Consider the following 10,415-nt stretch of genomic DNA (forward strand, 5'->3'; position numbering starts at 1 on the left):
ACTTCAGAATTCATTCTGCTGCTTTTGTCAGCAGTCACATCATCAATAAATACAAGGGAACCAGTTCCATTGGCAGCCATACATGCCCATGCCATGACACTACCACCACCATGCTTCACTGATGAGGTGGTATGTTTTGGATCATGAGCAGTTCCTTTCCTTCTCCATACTCTTCTCTTCCCATCACTCTGGTACAAGTTGATCTTTGTCTCATGTGTCCATAGGATGTTGTTCCAGAACTGTAATGGCTTTTTTAGATGTTGTTTGGCAAACTATAATCTGGTCTTCCTGTTTCTGTGGCTCACCAATGGTTTACATCTTGTGGTGAACCCTCTATATCACTCTTGTGAAGTCTTCTCTTGATTGTTGACTTTGACACATATACACCTACCTCCTGGAGAGTGTTCTTGATTTGGCCAAGTGTTGTGAAGGGGTTTTCCTTCACCAGGGAAATAATTCTTCTGTCATCCACCACAGTTGCTTTCCGTGGTCTCCCGGGTCTTTTGGTGTTGCTGAGCTCTCCGGTGCTTTCTTTCTTTTTAACAATGTTCCAAACAGTTGATTTGGCCACACCTAATGTTTTTGCTATCTCTCTGATGGGTTTGTTTTGATTTTTCAGCCTAATGATGGCTTGCTTCACTGATAGTGACAGCTCTCTGGATCTCATATTGAGAGTCGACAGCAACTGATTCCAAATGCAAATGTCACACCTAGAATCAACTCCAGACCTTTTACCTGCTTAATTGATAATGAAATAATGAGGGAATAGCCCACACCTGTCCATGAAATAGCTTTTGAGTTGATAGTCCCATTACTTTTGGCCCCTTAAAAAGTAGGAGGCACATATAGAAACCATTGTAATTCCTACACCATTCACCTGATTTGGATGTAATTACCCTGAAATTAAATCTGAAAATCTGCAGTTAAAGCACCTCTTGTTTGTTTAATTTCAAAGCCATTGTGGTGGTGAATTGAGGCCAAAATATGAAAATTCTGTCAATGTCCCAATATATATGCACCTGACGTGTGTATATATATATATATATATATAAAATAAAAGAATGCACCACAATAAAATTACAATACATCACTGCTTTACATGTAAAAATGTATCCCCTATTCTAGTTTGGCTTGTTAGAATGTAAAGATGTTTATAGTGATCCTTATTGTCAGGTCTCCAGGTGAGTGCGTGTTGACTCTCCTGACTAATCTGTAATATATTATTGCAATGCTCATGTAATTGTAATGGCACTGCCTATTGATTGTGTATATAAAAATATATGTGTCAGATTCATTGAATTATCTTGCGTAATTGCCATTTAACATTATAGTACAAAAAATAATTGCACATCATAAATATTTTAACTTTTAGCAATTTATTAAACTTGTATTCCATTCATTTAACGTGCATGAATGTGATAAAAGATTGATTTATTATCAGCTATTGATATATAGAACACACATTATGCAGCACTGTACAAAGAATATTTTAGTCATTCACATCAGTCCCTTCCCCAGTGGAGCTTACAGTCTACAGTATATACCCTATCAAATGGAGACACTAGGGTTAATTTTTTTATTTTTGTTTCAGTGACCACTTAACCTACCGGTATGTTTTTGGAGTGTGGAAGGAAACAGGATCACCCTGAGGATTCCCACCAACTATGTCTTTCAATTTATGCTAACCTGATAACATTTTCTGCCCCACACCACTAATCATCCAATGTGTTCATATATAAAGGCACTACTAGCGATATTCATGTTCTTAGCAAACCAAAATACCACATTAGGAATATAATGCAAAGTTTTTCTCTCATGTTGTTTTAGGAAACATTTTATACATCCAATGCTTCAGTGTAAACTAAACCATATCTACAGTATATATGCATATCGATTTATGAAATTATTGTATATATAAGGCACATATCATGATATTTAATTCATGTTTATTTGTTACATTAGATTTTTGGAATTTGACCATCTTTCTCCCAGGAATCTGTTTTGCCAGCGCAATGGTGGAAACGAACAAAACTGTGGTCAAATATTTTATTTTGTTGGCTTTTGCTGATTTGTACCAGTTACAAAATCTACTTATCTTTGTTTTCCTACTGACCTATATTATATGTATCATGGGGAACGTTGCTATCATTGTACTTATTAGAGTAGAACCTTCTCTTCATAGAGTAATGTATTTTTTTATTAGTGTATTCTCTGTGTTAGAAATAATGTTTGTTTCTGTCATTATCCCAAAACTTTTAGCCAATCTGATTTCAGCTAATAATATTATTTATTTCAATGAATGCTTCACTCAAATGTATGTATTCATTTCCTTGGGTGTTACTGAATGCTATCTTCTTGTAGTAATGGTCTTTGACAGACATCTGGCTATTCATAATCCTTTACATTACCCAGCTATAATGACACCTTCGTTTTGTATTAAATTGGCTCTTTTACCATGGGTTATAGGATTTTCTATTATTTTAGTCCCTATCATCTTCACAGCACGTTTGGAATTCTGTGGTCCTAATATGATAGACCACTTCTTCTGTGACTTGGCTCCACTGCAGAACTTGGCATGTTCCGATGTCTTTATTAGCAACATATCAACAGTAGCAGCCGCTGCAATCAATGTTATACTTCCTTTTAACTTAATTATAGGATTATACATCCATATAATAATGACGGTTTCAAAAATCAAGAGTCAAGAAGGAAAACAGAAAGCGTTTTCTACATGTTCATCTCATCTCATCGTAGCCATCCTATTTTATGGAACTGCCATCTTAGTGTATGCCAAGCCTAAGGGAAGCCATTATGACAAATATCTTGCTTTTATGTACACAGCATTCACACCAATGAGTAATCCATTCATTTACACCTTTAGAAACAGGGATGTTAAGAATGCTTTCAGGAATACAATAAAGCATCTTATAAAACCAATTAGATTGTAAAATGAAGCACATATTAAACAGACTTTAAACATTCCTTTATAGACTACCAATCAGCTCCTAACTGGCACTTTAAAGACTGTGGGCTCAATCCAATTAGGTGCGAATGGCAAGCTGCGAGTTTGTTTCATGAAGCTCACACACTTCGCAGTGAAGCACGTTCTTTTTTGACTGCCAAATGAGATTTGTGAGAAATGCATGAAAATGTGGGGAGACCATCCTAGACCCTCTAAAATTGATAATTTTGTTAGCAGGACCGTATAGAAGGCTGTTTGTGGGCATTAGGAAGGTACTGTAGGTTTTTAAATGGTATCAAATGGCTGATTTGTAGGGGGGGTTAAATGCATGAAAATGGTAAAAAAACAAACTTTTTCATTTAATCTCAAACGATTTAAAGTAAAAATATGTTAAAAAAAAAGTAGGAAAAAGGGTGATTTGGGGGTAGTTTGAGGTCACTGAAAAATTTTAAAAAATTATAAAAACTATTATTTTTCAACTAAAAAAATTATTGTATATGGACAAAAAAGAGGTTGATAAACAGTGCTTCCCTGCAAGACTTGGTACCAGAAAGAAACTGCTGACAAAATGAAGGATGTGCAAACACCTCAATAAATATATATATCCAACAAATATTGGCTGCGCTTCTTAATGGCAAAAATTTGAAATTTTATTCATATAGATTGCACCACAGTATAAATCTTATAAAATCATATATAAAAAAATTTTAACATTAAAATAGTCATATATTACACATTCTATTAAATTGACAACATATACATCTGTATTTATGACAGTCAATATATTCAATATCAATAGGAGAGCATTATTTTTATGCCGGCATATATTTAGGAATTGTTGAACATATAGGGGTGAGCTCACCCGTTTGTATTATGGAGTGTCCACGTCTGTAAAAATTCTTGATAGATGTCACATATAGACAACCGTAGAATGTAGTGTATTACCTATGTGCTGATGCACTAAGGTACTATGTTCACAAAGATTATAAATCTGCACAAAGAATGGATCCGGTATTCGTCACATATGAAATAGAATCACTTTTGGTGTATACCCCTTGTATCAACCACACAGTTTCCATATAATATTGTGTATTCAAATGGAGACAGAGGCACTATGTGACTCAACCTCAGTCCATATGGTATTGGTGTAGAGGCTATGCGGCTCTATTTAAATATACGGGTGCTTGCTACGGCCCCGGCAGGGGTTTGCGGGTACTTTCAATGCAGTCGAGCCAAAATACTATTCCTGTAATATGTAGCCAACCAGGGATTGGAGGGAGGTCTAGTGTCACCGCCTGCAAAGGTGCTAGGTTTAATGTCCCATAGACAGACTCACCCATCCAGTAATGTGTTTAGGGCTCCAACTGAGTTCAGTGCACTGAAAAGTTTTCCTCTGTTCCGACCGGTAGTGCTGTATAGCACATGATTTATGTGCGGTGTTGGCTATAAAAACATTTGTCGGGGACCACTCCAAATGTATGCTGGCTTTATTGAAGCTTTGAAGTCTCCTGATGTTTGTATCTGGACTGTCTCTGTCTCTGCTGTGAGCCGTGAGGGATTTGCTCAACGTGTTTCCGTGTCATTAGACACCTTCGTCAGGAGCAGATTGTTTGCATGCTTGGTCAATCTTTATGTAGGGTCACAGTTTATTTGCATAATTGGGATAACCATCAGCTGAGAATCAAAGGTGAGAGAGAGGAAGTTTCATGGTCTTGTGCTCTGTTATGTAACAGATTAGAAAACCTTGTATCTTTTTCTGATGTTTGTAGAAGAAAGTATCATTGTTCTTATTACTTGGCTTCAATCGTTACTGGATCTGTTTTGTTGCTAGTTCCAATACAATGTATTCAAACTATGCAAGCATAATAAACATTTTAATAAAATATTCTGTTTTTTTCCCTCCCCTCCCCCCCCTATATAGTAATTGGTGGACCCACAGGGTATTGCATATACATAACTCTAATAAGCTTATGTGTTTTCATTTGTTTATTCAGCACAATCCTCTCATAGATTAGCATAAGTAAATAAAATAGTGTATATTGAACTGTATTGAATTATAATAATTCTCTGTGTTTTATAAACACCCCAGATGGAAAATACATTATTTTCAAATAAAAAATATATTAAAAAATATTAGTATATAGCAAATTAAATAATAATTTAATGACATCTGAAGCATTAGAGATAAATATAGTAAAGAGGAAAATAAAAATTAATATAAATATGAAAATATATGTAGAAATATGATTATAAATATGTAAAACCGTAATTATATGAATGGAAATATAAATGAATGTATATGAAAATAAATATATATACAAAAAATAATGTGTATTCAAAAAATCATGATGTGTATACAAAAAATAGATTGTTGAGGGACAGCCTTCATAGTTAAACAATATTGTGTTACAGAAACTCATACAAATATATCCCTATAAATGTATGTATAAATTACATTGACATCGACGAATTTGTGTATTTCGTGAGAGAGGAACCAAGAAGAAAAACTTTAACTCATTTTTGTCTTTCCCAGGGTCAAGGTGTATATCCAGTCTCTGGATAATCCACAGGGAACTGTGGTAATAATCTAGGGCTAAATATCAAAGTCAACTTCTGCTATTTAATTTAGGCCCTCAGGATGTAGAGTCCGTAATTTGTGAATCCAATAGGTTTCACGAAAGACAGAGACTAGAAAATATGTCTCCTCCTCTAGCGGTATGGGAAATCTGTTCTATACCTATTATTTGAAAATATTTGAATTCTCCATTATGTTCTTCCATACAGTGTCTCGATACTGAGTGTTCCAACTTTTTATTAAGAGTGGTTCTTCTATGTTCCAGTAGTCTGTCTCTTAACCTGCGAGTGGTGCGACCGATGTATTGCGCACCACAAACGCAGTGTAAGAGGTAGACCACATATGTGGAATTGCAGTTGATATGGGATCGGATTGAAAAAGATTCCTGAGTGACTGATGATGTATATTGTGTAACCCTATGTCCAATATATGAACATATTATACATCTGTTGGAACCACATTTGAAACAACCTGTAGTTTGTGTAGGGAGCCAGGTATTGTTTTTGATGGTATCTGATATAATTGGCTTGTAAAAGGATGGTGCTAGAAAATTGCCCAAATTTTTGGCGTTTTTGAATATTACTCTTGTACTTGAGGTGAGGTCTGATTTTAATATGGGGTCTGTCAATAATATTTTCTCATTGTTTTGTATAATGGACTTTATCTTTCTTGCTGCTGAATTATACCTGGTTATAAATTTAATGGATTTTGAATAATTTTGTCCTTTAGAATCAGTGTCTTTGTTTTTAGGGATAAAGTAGGCGTCTCTATTATTAGTGAGAACCCTATTGTATGCCGTATTCAACAAGGATTCAGGATACTCTTTGTCTCTAAAAGCATCTATCATTATTTTCAAATGCTGTTTAAAATCTAATATATTAGAGCAGTTTCTATGTAGACGGCGTAGTTGTCCCGCAGGTATATTTTGCAGCCATCTCTTGTAATGAATAAAATTGTAGGTATCCATTTCTTTTTGGTAAGTACAAGTTGAAATTTCATTGTCAACTATGGAGAGGGTAATATCCAGAAAATTGACAGTATGGGGACTATAGGTGCTAGTGAAACTTAAATTAAAGGAATTGGAATTGAGAAATTGAATAAAATGATCTGCGGACTCTCTATCTCCATCCCATATAAAAAAGAGATCATCAATATATATCGTCCGTATAGGACCAGGTTTGCTCCGAAGCCACCTCCACAAATGAGCCTCTCCTCGAGGAGACCCATGTAGAGATTGGCGAAGCTTGGAGCAAACCTGGTCCCCATAGCAGTACCGCATGTTTGTAGGTATTGTTGATTATTGATAAAAAAAAATTGTGAGTGAGTATAAAATGAATACTATCTAATAAAAATGTTTTGAGGCTCGCATTGATATTTGGATCTGTGTCGAGAAAATGTTTGGTTGCTTCAATTCCTAAATGATGTGGAATATTAGTATATAGAGCTGTTACATTGCAAGTGAGTAAATTATATGTGGGTAACCAGGGTATGCACCGTACCATATCTATAAAGTGTGTAGTGTCTCTAATATGTGATCTGAGGGAACTGGCTACTGGTTGAATGTGTGAATCTACAAAAAAAGATAAATTGGAGGTTAATGATCCTATACCTGATATGATGGGGTGCCCTGGAGGGTTATTGATAGATTTATGTACTTTTGGAAGGTGGTAATATGTGGCGATAACTGGATATGGAGGAAAAAGGAAAAAATAAGTTTCTCTGGATATTATCCCCTCCTCCAAAGCTTTATTGAGTTAAGATTTTAATTCTTTCTGAAATTGAGGAGTGGGATCTTTTGTGAGTTCCTTATAAAAAAGAGGATTTTTTAATTGTCTATGTGCTTCATTGAGATAATCTGTTTTGTTCTGTATGATCAGTCCCCCGCCTTTATCTGCGGCTTTTATAATTATGGATTCATCTGACATTAGTTGTTTTAATGCTGTTCTTTCAGGACCCGACAGATTATCTGAATATTGAGGTTTTTTACCTTCTTGAGTGAACAAATTTTTAAATTCCTCTAATGTTGTTCTATAAAATATGTCTATTTGTGTACTCTTATTTTGTATAGGGAAAAATCTCGACTTTCGTTTGAATGGATTCTGTTCTATTTTGTCATCTATATCATTGATATCATATATAGCTATAGGCATAGGTATTGTTGCTGAGCCTATATCAGAATTTTCCAAAAGTAGCGAATCAAGGATATCAACATATGGATCATCATTTGTGTCTAAAACTATGGGCTGTATTGTTTCTGATGTTTTTGTTTGATTCATCTTTTTTAAGGTAAAAAATCTTTTTCTGCATAGACATCTTACGAAACGATTTAATTCGGTAAAGAGTTCGAACAGATTAGGTTTGTTGCTTGGCGCAAATTTAAGACCTTTCATGAGTAACTTAATTTGAGGATCTGAAAGTGTTTTGGACGATAAATTATATATACCCTTGGGTTTTATTGCAGTTTTACATTTTTTCTTGTGTGCCTTAGCTCCTCCTCTGTTTCCTCTCCTTCTTTTTCCCTTGATCTTTTTGGTGTGTGGGTTAGCAGAGGTTCGTATCGATTGTTCAGAGATAACGGGCCCCTTGTTGGATGGTTTGTATCTGTATTGTTTGATTCTTGAAAAGGACGATTTTTTGAATTGTTGAATGTGTAAGGTTTTTTAGGTCTGGCTCCCATCCAGCGAGATGGACTTGGGCTGTGATATATGGTGTGTTCTTTTGTAGAGTGTATACGATGTCTAGTTTCTTCCATAGGAGGTATATGTTTGGATGAAACATCTTCTCTATATTTGGAATCTCTATACTGATTCCTTGGGTGTTGTTTGGATTGTGAATGAGAGTATCTGTTCAATTTTTTCTTGTATGTGTAAATGGAATTGGTTTCATAAACTGTGGAGTCCCTCAAAAATTTGTCATTTTGGTTTTAATAATTTCTTGTTCAAATCTCTGTATTCTATTGCTAACCAGTGTATTTCTCTCTAGAAATAATGAATGATCTTTATAGATTTCTAGGTCTTTTTTAGCTTTCTCTAGATCATTTTCAATTTCTATCACTAGTGATTTCCTATATTCTATGAGTATACGCATAAGGGATAAAGAACAATTATCTAATATTGAGTTCCACTTTGTGATAAATTCTGAATTATCTGTAAATAAGGGATTTTTTTGGATCCTGAGTCCCCTGGGTATCATATTGTTCTCTAAATATAGAGTCAATGCAGTGTGATCCCACCAATGTCTTGAATCTTTTTTAAATAGGTTTTCTAATCAGTTACATAACAGAGCACAAGACAATGAAACTTCCTCTCTCTCACCTTTGATTCTCAGCTGATGGTGATCCCAATTATGCAAATAAACTGTGACCCTACATAAAGATTGACCAAGCATGCAAACAATCTTCTCCTGATGAAGGTGTCTTATGACACGGAAACGCGTTGAGCAAATCCCTCACGGCTCACAGCAGAGACAGAGACAGTCCAGATACAAACATCAGGAGACTGCAAAGCTTCAATAAAGCCAGCATACATTTGGAGTGGTCCCCGACAAATGTTTTTATAGCCGACACCGCACATAAATCATGTGCTATACAGCACTACCGGTCGGAACAGAGGAAAACTTTTCAGTGCACTGATCTCAGTTGGAGCCCTAAACACATTACTGGACGGGAGAGTCTGTCTATAGGACATTAAACCTAGCACCTTTGCACACTTGCAGGCGGTGACGCTAGACCTCCCTCCAATCCCTGGTTGGCTACATATTACAGGAATAGTATTTTGGCTCGACTGCATTGAAAATACCCGCAAACCCCTGCCGGGGCCGTAACAAGCACCCGTATATTTAAATAGAGCCGCATAGCCTCTACACCAATACCATATGGACTGAGGTAGAGCCACATAGTGCCTCTGTCTCCATTTGAATACACAATATTATACGGAAACTGTGTGGTTGATACAAAGGGTATACACCAAAAGTGATTCTATTTCATATGTGATGAATACCGGATCCATTCTTTGTGCAGATTTATAATCTTTGTGAACATAGGGGTCTTTCAGACCTGTTCGCAAGCAAAGGATGCTCACAAACGGGTCGATGTTGCCCCACTGCACATGCGCACGACGGAGGGAGCTCCGTTGTGTGCATGCGTGAGACCCGGATAGCGACGGGCTCTCCGCCGCTCCGGGTCTCAAACCACAGAGGGCGTGCTGTCGATGTTGATTGACAGCACACCCCCTTTGGTGGGCGCGCCGGGGGCGTGACTGCCAGACGGAGGCATTCCCATGGGAACACCTACCATCTGAGTCCGGCCCCACTGACATCAGTAATGATGTCAGTGGGAGTGATTTGGGCTCTGATAGAGCCAAAATCACTACTGGGCTTGCGGCAGCGAGACCCTACCGCAGGGTCTCATTGCAAGCTCGATGGTCGTGATGGTCAAAGACCATCGCGACCATCATCATGGACGCTCGCTATAGCTGTGGGTGGTCACCCACAGCTATACGAGCGTCCAGAGGATGCTCCATTTTCACCGCAGGGTCTCATCGCATGCCCGATGATGGCGATGGTCTGGGGTGGTCACCCACAGCTATGCGAGCGGCCAGGATGCCGCTCCAAATTTAGCTGGGTCGGCCCTGATTCAGAGTGAGTGCTCTGGTCAGAGCGTTGACCTCTGAATCAGGCCCATAGTACCTTAGTGCATCAGCACATAGGTAATACACTACATTCTACGGTTGTCTATATGTGACATCTATCAAGATTTTTACAGACGTGGACACCCCATAATACAAATGGGTGAGCTCACCCCTATATGTTCAACAATTCCTAAATATATGCCGGCATAAAAATAATGCTCTCCTATTGATATTGAATATATTGACTGTC

At 37.0% G+C, this 10,415-nt stretch overlaps 1 protein-coding gene across 1 annotated transcript; it reads left to right on the forward strand.

The window, feature by feature from the left end:
• Window positions 1–2,012: 2,012 nt before the first annotated feature.
• LOC148481296 (olfactory receptor 6C4-like) lies at window positions 2,013–2,948 on the forward strand. The gene has a single exon (XM_088453751.1). The coding sequence runs from the start codon at window positions 2,013–2,015 to the stop codon at window positions 2,946–2,948; it is 936 nt and encodes a 311-aa protein (XP_088309877.1).
• Window positions 2,949–10,415: the final 7,467 nt, after the last annotated feature.

The sequence above is a fragment of the Taudactylus pleione genome, unplaced genomic scaffold (assembly GCF_031769625.1).
Source record: "Taudactylus pleione unplaced genomic scaffold, aTauple2 ptg000587l, whole genome shotgun sequence".
NCBI classification, from domain to species: Eukaryota; Metazoa; Chordata; class Amphibia; order Anura; family Myobatrachidae; genus Taudactylus; species Taudactylus pleione.

Coding starts and splice junctions, on each gene's coding strand:
- LOC148481296 (XM_088453751.1), top strand. CDS start 2,013: ATGGTGGAAACGAACAAAACTGTGGTCAAATATTTTATTTTGTTGGCT.